At 42.7% G+C, this 18,367-nt stretch overlaps 1 protein-coding gene across 5 annotated transcripts in view; it reads left to right on the forward strand.

Annotated features, from left to right (window-relative positions):
• OTULINL (OTU deubiquitinase with linear linkage specificity like) overlaps positions 1 to 18,367 on the forward strand; it is a 28,957-nt gene that overhangs the window by 187 nt on the left and 10,403 nt on the right. Inside the window, exon 1 of one of the 5 annotated variants that reach the window (XM_027663784.1) lies at positions 3,391 to 3,487. The exons of 1 other annotated variant lie outside the window; for it this stretch is intronic. In XM_027663784.1, the coding sequence (XP_027519585.1) occupies positions 3,391 to 3,487 (97 nt within the window). Of the gene's footprint in view, positions 1 to 3,390; positions 3,488 to 5,126; positions 5,152 to 7,137; positions 7,202 to 7,400; positions 7,479 to 18,367 lie in introns of those variants that run through there. 3 more of the 5 variants (XM_027663785.1, XM_027663786.1, XM_027663787.1) reach the window with 3 other exon arrangements.

Here is an 18,367-nt window from a genome sequence, read left to right on the forward strand (position 1 = left end):
ACACACACACACACACACACACACACACACACACACACACACACACAAAAGGCAAATGCCTGCAAATAGGCTGTGTCTTGTTTCTTCTGGCACTAGCATCTTTCAGCACAAAGGAGAAACAGCTGAACTCTGAGCCTCTGCATGTTGATTTCTAAAGAAATAGTATGGACTCTTATTCCAAGTATGAAGTATCTGATTTAAAAAGAATTGTCAAAAAGTAAAGTCCATCACAGATTTTTGTAACAGGCATTCCTCTTCCCAAGGAAGTTGATCCCCTGTGCCCAAACCCAGGCACTAGGACACAATTCTGCACTAACAATGCACTTCATTCTTCTAAAATCCAGAAAGTAGATTGTACTGATACTGCTCTCCTTACTAGTCTTCAGAAGAGAAGAAATAATCAGAAAAACGTACCCTTGGAGCACCTGCATAGGTCAGCAACTCTCCTGGCCCCACCTGTCCAGCTGCAGCAGAAAGTTGTCAGCGATAAGGATAATTGTTCCTAAAAGGGTGATTTTTCTTCCAGGTAACAGATGAGACGGCAGGACAACTTGTTAGAGCAGAACAAAATGTGACTGCATGCATTTTGGAGGTTGGAGATGTTTGTAACCTTAGTCTGCTTCTGATAGAAAGGGAGAAAGCATGAGAAAGTAAGAAGTTGGCTGTAGAGCTCAATAATGGAAATAAAACTGCCTGCAACTCCAGGACAAACTCAGGTGGCCATCTTGTGCTTACAGCTTTCAGATAGCTGGATGATGTTGTGCCACGTCACATTTGGGTTTCCCAACTGCCGCTGAAGACCAAGACCTCTCCTATCATTGGTGAGCATGAAAACAAGCATATTGAGCTGTGATGAAGTCAAGTGCAGACCTCATTTGCTACATCTCACAGAACCACAAGGGAATGCCACGGGTAGGAGAGGCCATCTGATAACACCCACCACAGAAGTGTGGGGGTGGACAAAGGAAATTTCCTTGTCAGCTTGTGAATGTGATAACAGTGCAAATAGGCAGGCATGCAAACACTAACGACTGAGTAAAACACGGCTATCCTTAGTTTGTGGACTCCATCAGCCCAGGTGGTCACTGCCTCCAGCATGCTAAACTCATCATCTCCATTTTAGGTTTGTCTTTTTCATCTCCCCATGACCTTGCATAGACCTCTTAGCTGTTTCTAATTAAAAAAAAAAAAAAAAGGTACATGGTTTATGTGGGAATTTATCCTGTATTTTTTGTAACTTAGTCCAGTTCCAAGGCTCAGCTGAGGCTTTCCAGCAAGGAAGGGGTGCAGAAGGCCCTGATTTGTCCTCTTCTCCCTTTTGGAGCCTTTTTTTGCCTGTCACCTAATCCTGTAGGAGCAAAGACAGCATCACTTTCCAAAACTCCTCCAAGTTCCTAGATCCCTGCCACAAAGAGTCTTCAGATGTGCCAGCATTTTCACTATGCCCTAAAGCTATGGAAGAAATGCAGATTTTGGGCAAATACTCGTGCCCCAGCACAGCAGGAAAGGGAGGTAATCCATGCTTTTCCTGCTTGGATAAAACCTAAAGAGATACTAAAGAGTTATCCAGGTGAACCAGCTATGCTTGGTTGGGAAATATGATATATGGGTTTAAGCATGTGGAAACTGCAAGAAAAGAGGAAGAGTAGGCAGTACTAAATGTCCAGAACTGTTTCCGACCAGGGCAAACCAACCTACCAGACAAAAAAAATCTAATAAGAACAATAGAGGAATTAGGGTGATCAAAGGGAATTGAATGCAGAAAAGAAAGTTAATTTTCACTGTATAAACTAAACAATTTGCTTTTTTTGCCTTTTTTTTTTTTAAACACAACAAACAAAACAACAAAAAACAGTGCTGAGCAAGGAAGGCAAAAGAGGGCATGTCCTGTGTTTCTTTCTTCTGTCCTACTAATTTTCTTTCCAAATCTCCCCTTGGAGATGCACTGGTCCTGTAGCCAGCCCACAGGTTTTCCCCCTTCAGAACCATCTTGTTCTGTGAATGGAAACTGAACACAAAGAGACAAAAAAAGCCCATATATATATATATATGCCTATATACATATAAACGTGTGCATGTTTATATATAAACATATAAACACTGTTTTTAAGTGTTCACTTGCTGCCTTTGGATGCTCACTGGCATAGAGCCTGAAAAGCATGAGAGCATTCAAAGGCAGAACATTCTTTATTGTTCCTCTCCTTCTTCCTCCATAGTCAATGGTGAAATAAGAAGTGTCTTCAAGCTTGCAGTCATGGGGCCCAAGGCTTGGATTGGAGCAGAGAGAGCAGATTTCACCTTCAGTTCCTGAGGTGCCAACAAACAGAAGGAATAATATAATATAGGTAACAGTTATTTTTTCCCCAACTCCACCTTTCCAAATTTGTTTTTTTTAACAAATGCTCCCGATCCAAGGGTGAAAATGGAAAAATAGCATTTTAAAACTAATTTAACAAAAATACTGTAATAAAAGATGTAGAAAGGGAAACCAACATTCTAGTGAGAGGGAAAATGTGAATCAGTAATTGTACTGTTTTTTTTAAAAATCCGTGTGTAACATGGAGCAACAGTCAACAGAAGAGGAATCTGGCAGGGCAAATGGCTGCTTCTGCCTCTGAAACAAGAACTTGTGGGTATTTTCAGAGTGGGATACTAGTGAACTTGTAAGCTAGGGTATTGGGATGTATCTTCCAACAGTGTAATTAAGAGACAGTTAATAGTCTGATACTGTAGAGAAACCACTTGTCTCATTTAATTTAAAACAATGAGGATGGAAAAGGAAAGAATGTCTCGAAGGACCCTTTGCTTATTTCTATTAAAAATCCTGCATCTATGAAAGTGATTTAACTGTATCTGTGTAAACTTTGCTTTTACATAGCACAGTCTATATCTTAATATGGAATGGATGCTTGTGTGGACCACCTGTTTGCACTTCACGGTCAGACTGTTCCTACAGAAAGCACATTGATTGCACGATAGTAATGTTAAAAGCTTAGCTATCAAATGTGACATTGGAGTTAAAAGAAGAGGCTGTGACTCTCTGTGGACTACCACTAAGATAGGAAACATGTATGGATGGTACATCACAGTTTGAAAATTGGCCTGCAATCTCCATCCCACAAACAACTTGGAAGATGCGGAGGGAGGTAGCAATGTGACCTTTAGAAATAGCTGAGTTATGCTCAATTTTTTTTTTCTTGTGGCTTGGATATGGAGAAGCATAGACAGCCTCTGTGACTTTGAAAACTTTAACGGAAATGAAACAGGAAGCCAGATCCTTTCACGGCTTGTTGATCTGTGAAGACAGGCTGAGTCTGTAGAGACCCATTTTCTAACTGCAGCAGAAGTCAGGGGAGAGAAATCCAGCTGGGGGGATACTCTGGAGAGGAGATGCAGAGGCAACATGACAGAAAGACAAGTAAGAACAAAGACCAGTTCCCTGAGCAAGAAAAGCAAAGCAGAATTAACCACTCAAAGAGAAGTGTCGGTAAGTTCATACAGCTGTGCTCTAAATTTTAGCTTTTCAACAACCTGGTGGTCAGCTAGAGAAAAACTCTGTGCTGCTGATCACAGCTGCATGGGTACTACTTTTACGTATATGTTGGGCTACCTGACCTTGGTAGTAATAATAAATTACAACAAACAAGGAAATGGTTCTTGACTGTTAAAAATGGATTTGAAAAACTGAGAGGAGGAAGCTCTCACTAGTTCTGTACTCAGGTTTCCTACTTTTACTGGGTTGGATGCTGTTGCCTTTGTCTCAGCACTCCTTTTGAACTGTTTACATTCTTTGGGCCATGGTTATAATCCTGCTTCTCACCTGCAGATGGGAACAAGAACATGGCAGTTGCTTTGGCTGCTGATTTGTGGGTTTAAACAGACATGGTTAAGTTGTCCTCACATTTATTTAGCATGGCTTTCAGTATAAGCTTCTGCTGTAATTGCTATGCTGTCTCATGTGGGTACAAGCAGAGGGAGGTAGTCCCCAGTCATGGCTGCAGCTTAGAAATGCCATGACCTGCAGAAAAACCTGGAGGTTCGTGTTATATGAAAGTTCATAATGTTCCCCTAAAGGAAGAAAATATCATAAATATCCCTAAGCAGTAGAAGCTTATTTGAGTATCACAAACATGTGCCAAATCCCATGACCAGGAAGTCTAGAGGAAGAGAATTAAACTTAGGCTGCTTCCAGTCTGAGCTCTCTGGAGCTCTCCCTTTGTCCCCATGGAACTGCTGCCTACTCAGAGGCAATGCATTATTTCTGCAGAAACCTATTGAATGCGTGCTCTGTGCAAGGCCTCCTCTAGCTCCCTACATTGTTCTGTTGGAGAAAGTCCAGAGGAGGGCCATGCAGTTGGTAAGAGGACTGGAGCACCTTCCCTACAAAGACAGGCTGACAAAGTTGGGGCTGTTTAGCCTGGAGAAGATTGCATGGAGACCTCATAGCAACCTTCCAGTATCTGAAGGGGGCCTAAGGGGAAACCGGAGAGGGACTCTTCCTCAGGAACTGTAGCAAAAGGATAAGTAGTAATGGGTACAAACTGAAAGAGGGGAAATGTACATTAGACATTAGGGAGAAATTATTTACTGTGAGGGGGGTGAGACACTGGAACAGGCTGCCCAGGGAGGTTGTGGATGCCCCAACCCTGGCACTGTTCAAAGCCACATTGGATAAGGCCTTGGGTAACCTGGTCTAGTGGGAAGTATCTCTGAGCATGGCAGGAGGGTTTGGGACTAGATGATCTTTAAGGTCCCTTCCAGCCCTCAACATTCTATGATTCTGTGAGATATTCTTGAGAAATTGTCACTTTCTGAAGCTTTCTAACCCTTGTAACAGCATGTTTCCAATTCTTCACAGGCTGTAAAAGAAACTGCCTTCCAGTTAGCTGCTATTTCCGTTTCTGCCATTGATCCTGGCTCTGACCTGCTTGCTCTCTCTAGGATTATCCTAGCTCATTTTCAGCTAACAGGAATGGCATACACAGACCGGTCCAACACAGAGTGCAGGAGGTCTGTGTGTTACCTGACTCAGTCTCACAGTGGTGTCTGCATCTGAGGCCAAGGAGGGAGGCAGGTAGAGGCTGTCCCATCTCGCTGACTTGCAAGGAGGAGAGACAGCATTCTCCTTGAGAAGCCTGCAAATGGAAAAAGGTAGATAGTTCTTCATAGTGACTTAGAGAAGAGGTCCAGAGAGAGCTTAAGGAGGAAGAAAGGGCACAATGGACAGTCTTAGTTAGAAAATTATCCCAAGAGATTTCAAATAAGTGATCTCTGATTGATTGTTTTGTCCCAGGGCTTATTCCCACACAGAAGGGCAGAGGGGCATAGGCCATTCTCCACTGAAGTGCTGAATAAATGCACGGAGGAGAGAACAGAGAGCTGTGAAGTGGGAATGACTCACTGATACAGGGATTGAGCTGCTGTGTTTGTACTATGCATTTCATCTCTCTTCTCTGATGAGTCAGCAGCCAGATAAACACTACCTTTCAGGCCTGTCTGCACAAAGAAATCACCCATTGAATCCTAAGATCTTAACAGGTTAAGAGAGGGCAGAAAGAGGAATGCTAAACCATCCAGTGGCACCAAGACTGGCCTGGCCAAGGCAAGAAAAAGGAAAGGGAAGCTGAAGTATATGATAGCTGCAGACAAGATATATCTCAGAAATAAATCCCAGGTACCTTGGAGTCTTTGCAGGTGGATACCATGTGAGCTATATCCTGACAGCATGTCTCTTAGCTGCAGCTGCTGAGACACAGCTATGTTAAACCACAAACTGCGTGTCGAAATAGAAAGCACCAAGTAGCTGATGCTGCAGAGAAGCACAGAGGTGGCACTCAGGAAAAATTTTTTTTCCAAATGGATTTTTTGATGGAGCAGCACACAGTGCTACACAACTGACAGCTTTGGGCCTCTGAAGTCAACTATTTACTTTTGCTATTTTTAGCTGGTCTTTAAGCCTAGATTTTCTTTTACTCGGATAAATGTGTTCATGGCTTTCTGTAAGCGCATCTAAATGAATGCTTGGCACACAGATATTTAGCAGCTTTTGCCTATTTTGTTCCTTACCCAGTTAACTGAGATGGAGGGAGAAACAACCTGATATTCCTGCCAGGCAGTACAAATCTCTTCACTGTTTCATGAAAAGTCTTGATTTTTGATCTTCAACTATTTTAATATCTTGTGATATTTTACGGAAAAATACCCCAACAAACCAAACAGAATCCAATACCAAAAGACCATGTAAGTTTGTCTTAGCTCTGTATTGGAGCAAATTGCTTGTAACTCTGTAAAAGATTTAAGTCTTTGTTTGGACCATTACAATTCCTCTCTGTTTTTCCTGCAATGTCCCTAGTGATATGGAGGAAAACTGTTCTTTAATGTGTAACCAGAAAAGAAAGTACAGCAGTATATGCAAATTTTCTGCATACAGCTGGGAGAAATGATAACTGAAAGACTGTTATAAGGAAATGTACGTGGTAAAGGGGAATTTCTTTTTGGATGAATGCATGTCAACTTGTTAATGAGTGAATTATTGAGGAAATCAACATTTAATGAGAAGGAAAAAAACCAAAACCAATAAAATTTTTGAATTCATTGTGTTTGCATTTCATGGCTAGATTTCAGACAGATGCTGATGACGTTGGTCTCCATTAAGGGAACTGGAATCCCTGGAAGTGTTCCAGGCATTCCCATTCCTGAAAGTGTTTAAGGCCAGGCTGGATGGGGCTTTCAGCAACCTAGTCTAGTGGAAAGCGTCCCTTCCCGTGGCCCGGGGAGGTTGGAACTAGATGATCTTAAAGGTCCCTTCCAACCCAAATCATTCTTTGATTCTATGCTGCTATAAAATGTGACACAGTGTAGTGTGACACCTGAGCACAGACTATACCTAACTGATGGAGGAGCGGCTGAGGCTGCTGAGGAAACGGAAAACTCCGCTCGTTTCTTAAGCTGGAAGACAGGCCGAGAGATGAGTGACAAGGGTTATCGCTCTTCCTCGAAAAGAGGTCCGCGCCCACCACGGGGCCCGCGGGAGCCCCCGCTTCCCGAGCACGGCTTGGACCGCGGGCGGCAGCGGGACCCGGGACGGGCCGGGCGGGGAGCGGGGCGGCCCCGCGGGATCCCCGCCCCGGGCGGCGCCGGCGTTGGTTCGTAGCCGGGGTTCGGTGCCCGGGGCAGGCGCAGGCGGAGCGCGGCGGAGCGGGTGAGGCGCTGCGGGGGGCTGGAGGGGGGTCCCGGCGGGTCGCGGCGAGAGTTTGCCTTTATTTGTTGTTTCTTTTTTTCAATTTTATTTTTCCACTTGACTCTGTCGGGGCCGTTTTCCCGAAGTGGCGATACCCGGAAAGCTGCTCCAAAGGTTCTTCGCGGGCGGGACCGCCTCGGCTGTGCTCCCCCGCCCCCCCCGTGTCGGGGCCGGGGGCTGCGGGCACCGCCTGGGCACAGACCGGCGGCGGGTCTGCGGGGGGAAGTACTGGGTGTGCGAGATGGGTGTGGGTTTCCTTGGGGAACTGGAGTATCCTGAGTGCAGAATTAGCGCTGACCTGCGTAGAGATCTGACCTGGGCGCTGACCTGCCGGTTTCACATCGGTGTTCGTCGGGGGTTTGGCTGTTTTGGTTGGGGGGTTAAATTTATTTTTTTTCCTTACTGTGTGCAAGACGGTGTTGCAGACTGGCTTGTATTCCTATCAGAAAGTGAACTTTTAGAAAAAAGGAGATCATAAGTGTGGACATGATTTAGGAGGACTCGCAGGAAGATGGACACATGCCCCTCCCTGACCCACCTGCCAGCTGCAGGTAGTCCTTGGCGTCAGGCATGGCAGAACATGAGCCAGCAGTGGCCAAAAGGCCAATGGCATCCTGGCTTGTATCAGCAATAGTGTGGCCAGCAGGACCAGGGCAGTGATCATCCCCCTCAGCACTGGTGAGGCCACACCTCGAATCCTGTGTTCAGTTTTGGGCCCCTCACTACAAGAAAGACATTGAGGTGCTGGAACATGTGCAGAGAAGGGCAACAGAGCTGGTGAAGGGTCTGGAGCACAAGTCCCATGAGGAGCAACTGAGGAAGCTGGGATTGTTTAGCCTGGAGAGAACGAGGCTCAGAGAAGACATTATCGCTCTCTACAATTACGTGAAAGGAGGCCATAGGCAGATGGGGGTCAGTCTCTTATCTCAAGTAACAAGCAGTAGGACAAAAGCTTCAAGTCGCACCAGGAGAGGTTTAGATTGGATATTAGGAAAAGTTCTTCGCTGAAAGGATGTTCAGACATTGGAACAGGCTGCACAGGGAATTGATGTAGTCACCATCCCTGGAGGTATTTAAAAGATGTGTAGATATGGCACTTGGGAATACAGTTTAGTGGTGGACTTGGCAATGCTGGGTTAACAGCTGGACTCAAAGGTCTTTTCCAACTGAAATGATTCTTCAGTTCTATAATCTCTTATGTCACTGGAAAGTGGTCTTTTAGGTTGAAGATACTGTGCCCTGCCAGCTTGCTTTTCGGCTGTACAATATGTGGCATGTGATATATTTCTGCTTTGATGGTTACTGATCCAGCTCTCATTTTGCACTGCCTTTCGTACTAAACCAATTTGTTTTCTTTTTGGAGGAGCTGTACAGATTGCATTCAGCTTATACTTTCATTTTCTGCACTGGAGAAAGAACCAGATTTCTGTGGTATTTAGTAACTAATTTTAAGCTAGCATGCTACTGACTGCTCCATTGCTAATATGTGCAAGTACCATTATTCCTATTTCTGTCCTTTGGGCCACTCCAGTTTCTGCAAGTGATGAAACAAGGAGGCAAAGTGTGTGAAAGAGGAAGAAATGGCAAGCTCAGAACACTTCTTTGTAATCATTGAAGTTTGCTCCTTTAAGAATTTAATTTCTTTACTAGTGGGCAAATAATTTAATTAGAAACTGAAGGAGAGTCCATACAGTAAGAGAAGAAGATACCATTTTGCAACACTACCAGGTGAAGGGTGTTAGAATTGGGTTTGAAGGGCAAAAGCAGTATGAAATTGTTATCCAGCATTTAAATCTAAGTGCTTTTATGGATAAGTATCTGTATATGTATTTGGAATTCTGGGGTTTTTTGCCATTTTTGGATTTAAGGGGTTTTTTCATTTTGTTTAGCTGTTTGAAACATATTGCCTCCCTAGATGGTGTTCGTTTCCTATTCAGCATTAAGATTTTCTCTCCACTTTGTTTCTTAGGTACAGCTTCCAGGTTGAATCCTCTCATCCTGTCTACCAAGGATAAGACAACAAGCATTAAAGGGTTTTTCAACAGTGTATGCAATTTTTCTTGAGCTTAATGTCTGAAAATGATCAGCCTTGCATGATTACCCAGGCAAATGAGTTTGAGAGTTCAGAAATACCTCTGCTGCACCTCCTGACCCTGCACAGCTGAACCATCAGAGTCATGGTGCCATACTGTCCTAGGGGTGATGAGTATGGTTATAATTTAGTTGTTTTGAAAACACAGGAAATAACCATTGCTCAGGAGTCAAAAGGTTATATAATTACGCTGCTTTCATTACACTTGCATAACTAATTTGGGTGTGATTAGAATGGCATAAAGTTTACCTTAAGGATCTTCTTAATCTCCTCTTGTTTTAGGCTCTGAAATTGTTTTTTTTTTTAAATTACCATTGGACCACATAGGCTGTATCGTAATGGCATTTTTATTCAGGCAATCTGACTTCTAAAGGAGTTATAATACTCTTTAAAGTTAAAACTAATCTGAGTTGCTGTCTGACATCTGACCCTGAATTACTTCAGGATCTGTTTTCTGCTTTGAGGGAATTTGGGAAGGCACAGTGAACACACGGCATCCTTTCTCCACTCCTGGGGTGATACAGCTGGTGTGGTGGCAGCGTGTAGCAGTAAAAGGGAACTTTGCCCATGTGGTTGGTTGCTGGGATTCCCAGCATAGAAAACACCAGTTCCTCAGTGCATGGTTGCAGTGCTGTGGATAAGACACAATAATGTTATACCTTCCAAAAAGACAGAGAAATAGGTATTTTTTTTAGTGAAAATATCAGCATTTCATGACAGAAAATGTTCAGGACTTGTGTACTTCAGGCACAGCAACATAAAGGCAGTCACTGACAGTTTTAAGAGGAGAGTTTGTCTCTAGGGATCTTGTACCAATTCTGAGGTGCTAGAGAGAGTTTAATTTGTATATAACTGAATTTAGTTTGATGGAAAGTCTGGGTTTTTTCCATGAACACTGTGACTCATGGTTGGACTATCTGTTGCCTGATAACAGAAAAGCATGTAAAAGTTGCACCCCAGCATAAGTGAGGACAAAAAGGAAAAAAGCCCACTTCTTGAGAGGGCTCCAGTGAAGGCATACTTTTTGAAATACTTCAAAACTTCTGCAGGCTACTTCATTAATTTTCTGAGAAATGTTTAAGTCAGCAGCTTTTAGTTTCTTTTTAGCCTTGTTCTGTGCTTTTATCTTCTTCCCATTTTTTCACTGCTGAGGAGTAATACTGTACATTTTTGGCATCCTCAAAATCCAGACTCCAGTGCTTGGGATTTCTCTGTATCCTGTGAGGAGGTGCTGGAAGCTCCTGACAGAGAGATGTCTCTAGCTCCTGTTCCCATGTTACCAGTGGGAACAGATGCCGCTAACACTGTGTGTCTGTGCAGAGGGATGTGGCAAGGAAGGCAACTTGTGCTGCCCATACTTTTCTTTCAACAAACATTTCTCTGAGAAGAAAGCTGCAGACTGAGTAGAAGACTCATGTTGTCTTATTTGAGCCATATTGTGTGAAGGTGGAGGGCTAAAAATATGGGATGATGTGGCTGTGTATACTCAGTCTCTAGTCCCTTCACTAGGTCTGCATGTGATCTTCAGCAAGACCCCATCTCAGATTCCTTGTCCATAATATGTTGCTGAGGTTTTCTACATAATTTGAGCATTTAGCATTTGTGTTTCCAGGGCAGGGTCAACACATTGGGTAAATGATGCTATGAAAGTGGGAAATGTGTACCTTAGCATCAGACTAGTGCCTTGATATGATACAGTGTGCATGAGGCTTTGACTGTCCTGAAGTCTACTGCATCTGTGCAGCGAAGAAGCATCAAGGCAAAGTGCTTGTCACTAACCTCAGGTGAGCTGCCACCAGGTAAATCATAGAATTATAGAATGGTTTAGGTTGGAAAGGATCTTACAGATCATCCAGTTCCAATGCCCCTCCCATGGACAGGGCCATCTTATACTAGACAAGGTTGCTCTAAGTCCCATCCAACCCAGCCTTGAACACTTTCAGGGCTAGGGCATCCACAGCTTCTCTGGGCAGCCTGTTGCAGTATCTCACCACCCTCGCAGTAAAGAATTTCTTCTCAATATCTAATCTAAACCTGCCCTCTTTCAGTCTAAAACCATTCCCCCTTGTCCTGTCATTACATGCTATTGTAAAAAGTCCCTCTCCACCTTTCTTGTAGGCCCCTTTAGGTACTGGAACATGCTATAAGGTCTCCTAGGAGCCTTCTCTTCCTCAGGCTGAATGACCTCAGCCTGTCTTCATAGGGGAGGGAGGTACTTCAGACCCCTAATAATTTTCACAGCCTCCTCTGTGGACCTTGCACCATTAGGTCCATATCCTTCTTATGGTGGGAGCCCCAGAGCTGGTTGTAGTACTCCAGGTAGGGGCTTGGGAGGGTAAAGTAGAGGGGTAGAATCACCTCCCTTGAAATGTTGGCAAGGTTTTAATTGCTGAGTTTGTGCAAAATCAGTCTTTCTGCAAACTTAAAATACTTGGTTCGGGTCTGCCTCTATGACAAAGAGAAGCCCTACCTGTTTTGCTCTGAGCACAGCACCACGCCATGTGTGTGCCCTGTTGTGTTTGTCTGGGAGCAACCTGGGGATATGTTTACTGTCCTTCAGTTCTGATTTCATTTTGTGTCATTTCCTGCGCATGAATTTCATCTGTGATGTGCTTGCCAAAGGCTGAGGCCTTAAAAATAGGGGATTTCATATAAATGTAGAAATTATTACTGCCAGGTTCCATGATAGACACTATTCAGTACTCTGTATTTAATTTTCTTACAAGTTAAAGTAAGTTGTGCCTCTTCCAAGTGCCAGCCCCTCAAGAAGAGCTCGATATGCAGGGTTAGACTTAACCATATTCTACAGGGCTGCATGATTAGTATTTTATGTAGACCTTGTAATGTAACTGTCCAGTTTTTAGGCAGTTTGTGCAAAGGCAGAGGTATCAGGGAACTGTGGTCTCTTGGTCCCTGCAACCGATATCTAGAGTGCTTGAAACTTCTCTTGCATCGAAATGTCTGTAACAAGACTGTGCATTAGCAATAATAATAATGATGATGATGATAATAATAGTAATATGTTGTTGCAAGCAGAGAGCTTCCACACAGAACATTCTGCGGTCTTAAATCACATTTTTGTGAAATGTTTATATTAACTATGACTTTAGTATTACACTGAGTGATAGTAACTGAAATGTAAGTTCTCCTAATGCACTCAGTTTTACCTCTCAACATGCATTTTTGGTTAAGATTTTAGGCAAGATGTGCCTGTAGTGCACTCTCACAAAAAGGCAGAGGACTGCTGTGTGCTTGAGCTAATTAAAATATGCCAGTTTGAAAGTGTTGCCCTTTAAATGACGAAGAGAGGGCAGGGTTTAAACAGTCCAGCTGCTTCGATACAAATTGCATGAGTTCTGCAGAATAAAGCTGAAATTTTGACTTCCATCAGGTTCAACTCTGAGAGGCCGGGGAAAGAGATGCAAGACCAGTTTCTGTCATTTGCGTTCAGAGTGATGGCTTTGGTACTTTGCTTAATGTGGGCTTGCTTTCTGCTTCTAGTCAGTCTTGGAAGGAGGGCAAGACACAAGTAAAACTCCCAAGCGAACAGGTATCACTGCAGAAATAACCCCTGCACACACCTCCTGAGAAAGCAGAAGCTTTGTGATCTGATGTGCCATCAGGAGATGTGAATTATTTGTGATTATTAACCATAAATTATGTGTGATTATTAATCAGTGTGAAAAATACACAGCTCTGCGTGGCTTGCACACAAAATCAGGTACACTTTTGGGGAGGGCCATGCTCTGAAGACAGACATAAAATCTGTGTTGGGTGCAGCAGTCAGACCCTGTATAGAGCTGGGAATGACGAGCGACATGGATGCAGCTTGGTGAGAGGCGGGCTGGCCTTTTGCTTAGACAGTAAACAAGCTCAGAAGAGTTGGTTTTTTGTTTGTCTTGGGTTATTTGATCCTGCTGCTTGTCTGGCTATCACTTGGGATAACCTTTTATCATCAGATAAAAACTTAAAACTCCTTGTACTGCCCTGCAGTGTGCGCTTGCAGAGTGGACTGGCATTCCTTGTGCTTTCTCCACAGGGCTGCAACACTTCAGCAGAGGATACCTCAAGGTGTCAAACTGCTGTTTGGGAATCAGCTGGCTGGTGACCACTAAGGGACTGGGGAGTCATCCAGGGCTGTTCAGCGGGTGTTGTGTCCCGGAAGCGCTGCCCATCGCAGGCCAATAAGCAGCTTGTTTTGTTGCTCACATCAAGATCTTTCCCACACCACTGTCTGTTGGCATTCTCACTTCCTCAATCCAGGTGCTTTTCACCCCTCTGTGTGTGCAGCTGGAGGCTCCTCTACTTGGCTACTTGAATCCCTCCTCTGGTGCTGACATGGTGGCCGCTGCCATGCGTTGTGCTGGAGTCACAGAGCCTACCAGTCCCTTCCTTTGGGGCAACAGGTGGCAGGCTCAAACAAGTCCTGCTTTCTGGAGTGGCAATGACCTTGGTGCCTGCACTGCTGGGGATCAAGCTTGCATCCAGGCAGGGTCAGGGTCACTTCCCACACTGGAAAACCCCAGGGAGAGAGCAGCTGCCAGTGGACCTCTGTATGGAGAGACCAGGAGGGGTGTTGCCTGTGGTATCACCAGCCTCCTGAGCGTCCTTGTGCATCCTTGGAGGTTTGGGTCTTATGCTATCTAGCAAACAAGATTTTAAAAAAGGAGGAGGAAAATAATTGCTATTGCTAAATAAGGCTTCCAACTTTTTTCCCCCATAATCAAGCTTCAGTTATCTAGACATATGAACATAAAAAACCCAAGGTATTTATACCTGTCAACTAGACTTAAGTGTAAGAAGATGTTCAGGAGGAGGTAAGTATTTTCTTTAATCTACCAGTTTGGATTCAATACAACAAAGGAAAAAAAAAAAAAAAGAAAAGCATTTTGAGAATTGTGTTTGCAAATAGGTAAACCAGAAGGAAACATGAGCAGGATTAGGGATGACTCAACTTGCGACTCTGCAGCAAGCATAATAAGAATCCTTAGAGTGGGATAATAGATTTAGTGCATTTATGTAAGTTCTTTTTGAAGTCTACAGGCATTAAACTGCAGTTCTGAATGAGAACGAATTTTTTCCACATTAAGAAAAACGCAGTAGCAGAGATTTCAGAGACTCCTTCTTTAAAAGGAGATTATTTTATTTTTTCAGGGTTTTTTTTTTTTTACTCAGGAAAGAGTTTTATAGGGATACATGTTTTTTGTGACATTAAATGCTATATTTCTAATCCAGTGTTCTGAACTGTAAGTTCTTAGAAGGCTTCTCTCATGTTTTTTTTTACTTAAATGAAAGTGTGGCTGAGCATTATTCATTTGAATGTCCTAGATGAAGCACCATGTGCCTTAAAAAGGAAGCTGAATTATACAGGAAAGCAAGAAGTGAACTTTCCTTTGTTCTCGTAGGCATTTGTAGAGGGGAAAATGGTATGTGCAGGCTAGGGCATGCATTAATATCTTGATTATATAGCTGAAATTGGTTTTGTAAAGGTAACTCTAATAGGGTGTACTTTAGGTAATCACACAGTAGGTGAGAACACAGGATGGTTGTTGCTGCACAGTAGGAACAAGTGAGTGTCACAGCTGGATAGGTATGTTAACACCAGAATTTTGGGTCCTGTTGATGATCAAGTCTGAAGAAGGCTGCCAGCCTTGATGTTCTATTTTTTTTCTGAAAGAAGATTAAAGGAACTGAGAGAGTATTTGGGACTCCTACACAGGACAGCTGTGTAAATAAAACCTTTCTTGCAAGTGATGGACCTCAGTGATACCAAAACTATTTAATTTTCTAGGTAATTACATGATTCTAGTTAAGGTTTGGGGCTGGGATTGTGTTTTGTTATTTTTTTGGAGTGGAAATTGAGATCTGATCAGAAGACATGGTTGAACTTTTGATGAGTCACTGATGATTACCATCTTTGCTTGTAAATTATTCTTTTTTTTCTTATTATACCAAGGAGAGATCCTCATCTCTAGCTGTTTGTTACAACAGGTGAAGGTTTGCTTAACAAGCTGACGTTACTTTGCTCTGTAAAGGAAGGGTTTTGCAATTAAATAGTTATTGAATTCAGCAGTACTTCCTACATATCTTGGTATGTGTTTGATCTGTTCTAAGTATTTTTTAATTCTGTTTGGTGCAGCACTGATAATAAACTGGGAAATCAAAGAATTTGTACTCTCTTGGCACCACTCAGAAAGGCACATTTCTCTCTTCTAAGCTGTTATGGGATGTAATCTATTGTAGGTGTTGAATTTGTATAAGCAGTAGCTTTTTTTCTGGGTCTCCCTCTTGGTTCATTCAGTTGAGGTGTTTGTGCATGTGTGTGCATCATACAGGTGCTTGCTCTGTAAGGGTAAGATTGCTTGTTTTACCTTAAAAGAGGGACTTAGCCTGTTCTATAACATACCTCAGTACTGATAGTATATAATCTGGAAAAAAGCAATATGCAACTGTGAAGAGAACTCTGCAGGCACACAGTGAACAAAGGCAGACTTGGACCTCCATGCCAAGCCTTGCATCTCTCAGTTGAGAAGTCTCTCTTCCTAGCTTTGGATCCAACAGAAGAGGGAGAAGGAGAGTACAGGTGGGCAGCAGACGAGTTAGAACACAGGGGTCATACATTCTGTCTCTCTCTTTGAATGAGGGGATACCTGCTTTTTGGAAGCTAGGAACATTGTGTTGTGTGATGGGAGTATGAAATTTGGTCACTTTATGGTGACAAGTACTATGTCCTACTTTCAGTTCCAAAAAGACAGTGAAGAGGAATGTCCTGAAAAGAAATCACACTGTCAGGTTTAAATTTGGGAAGACTATTGTCTTTCTGATGGCCTTGTTACAGGGATGGAGGAAAAAAGTAAAATAGTGAATGTGCCATCAGACATGCTGGAATATTGGATTGTGCTTCAGTAATGCATACAGTGTAGTCTGCTAGTTCCCAAGATGATCTCTTATATTTTGGATTTCATGAATTATGCATTTTTAAGATGGCAGCCTCCAAAAACGTTGTGAGGGAGTCAAATGCGAAGCAAGTCTTTTAGACACTGACTTACTTGAGAAGGAAGAAGGTGTTGCAGATGTCTCTACTTTCTTTTTTTTCTGGCCTTTTTTGTTGGTTTTGTTCTACTGCATGTCTCTCCTGATGACTTTGTGGGTGGTAAAAGCTTAAGGTTTGGCATTAGCAGGAAGCTTATGTGGCATGAAAAGAAAACACAATGTACTACTTGCATTGTAAAATAAACACTGCTATCAGCTCCTAATCCAGCTCTGGTCAGCCTCTGTTCATCCAAATTTATGCATGGGAGAAGAGTCAGGCCTCCCTGTCTTCATGGTGATGCTCACGGTCAGTCTTCAAAAAAATGTGAGCCCAGGAGCTGCTGGCAGCACCAGCCTCCTGAGGAACAGGATGAATTGTGTCCATATCACAGGGAATGGATTTAAAAATCTGTGAGTCTATTTCACTCCCCCCACCAGTGTGTTATTAATTTAATTGCTCTTCAGTTTCTGAGAGGGCTGGGAGGGGGTGGAAATATCTATTTTAAACTGCTGCCTTCTTTAATTTATGTTCATGATGTATTTTTACCAGCAACACTTCACAATCCAACTGCCATTTCTAAATGTCATTAACTTGAATAAAAAATGTAATTACATTTCTAAGTGTGACATAAGCACCAGAAGTAGTAACTGAATCACAAAGTGCTGTTTGAACAGCAGCTTTCCCATGACAGGAGGGAAAGTTTATGAAGTCCAGGGTATGCTGTAATACAAGTGTAGCAGAAATACTCAAAATCACTTGTTTGCTGGTTTTCCCATCTCCCATTAGGCTTTCTGTTAGAGTAATACCTATTTATAAATTCCCCGTATTAAATAAAAAGGGGTGAACAATATTTGGTTATCTCATGTTCTCTGACATGGATTTGTTGTTTTGATGGGAATGAGTAAGCCAGTGCTTCCCGGCACTCTTTGAAGGGCAGTTGCTCATGCACCTGTTAACTATATGCATTGAAAAGGGGGCTTGTTGAACTACAGTACTTTTTTTTAGGATTATTACCATCAAAAGCTTTTTCAAAAGATTGCTTGATTCAGTTTAAAAGCTGATACAAACCTCTCATTTTTCTGCCTGTAAAAGGTGTAAAGGAAGATATTTTGCATTCCCATGTATCTCTTGGTACTCCATAAAGCAAAGTATGTCATTTTAACAGATGAACCAGCTCTTGCTTTTTATAGACCCAGTTTGTTCAAAATCAAAAATGGGAGTGAACCATACAGTCATTTTAAGTAGCGAAATGAAAGTCTGCTGCATCTTCCTTTTGATACTGTGTGTTTAAATTGGTGTTAACAAATTTAATTTTAAACATCATTGTTTCGTATACAACAGTGTAAATCCAGAATACCCACTGATCCATGGGCTGAATGTAAGCCATCAAGTTCCATTCTAGTTGGCAGAAGGTTCAGTTATTCAGAGTCCACTGAGGTTTTTCAATATTGATGTCTTTATTCTAAAAAAGAGAGAGAAAAAATTGCAATGGCTTAATTCTGCTGATACTGTCATCTGTTACTAATTCTCAGCTGTTGCTCTCTATGTAGAAATTTGTGTGCTTACTGACAATGTTCTTACTAGTGTCCCTAGTAAGATGTGTGAGTGTGTGTATATGGGTCTGTGAGCATTAAGTGGGAGTGTCCCAGTCTTTCCATGAGGTTTTCCATTTCCAAACCTTACAACTGATGTTTTGCTGTCTGTTACTTGGCATCAGTAATAAACATTTCCTGGGGCTTCTGGTTTTTGATCTTCTTGGTTGTGCATGAATGCATTTCCTGCTTTTTACTCCTCAGTGTGTGCAGGGAAAACTCCCAGTCACGCTACATATGCACACTTTGGTGCAACCTATGAGCAGAAGCTAAGAGAAGACCTGTCTCTTGTATGTTCACAGCACACAGTGTTTGTGTAAATGGGAACTAGCAGCCCAACCCCATCTCGAATCACTTCTTTAAAGTTTATTAACACCTTTTCATGTACAGCTCTTAACCTGCGTTTTATT

This window comes from Corapipo altera, unplaced genomic scaffold, assembly GCF_003945725.1.
Source record: "Corapipo altera isolate COAL_440 unplaced genomic scaffold, ASM394572v1 73, whole genome shotgun sequence".
In the NCBI taxonomy this organism is placed as follows: Eukaryota; Metazoa; Chordata; class Aves; order Passeriformes; family Pipridae; genus Corapipo; species Corapipo altera.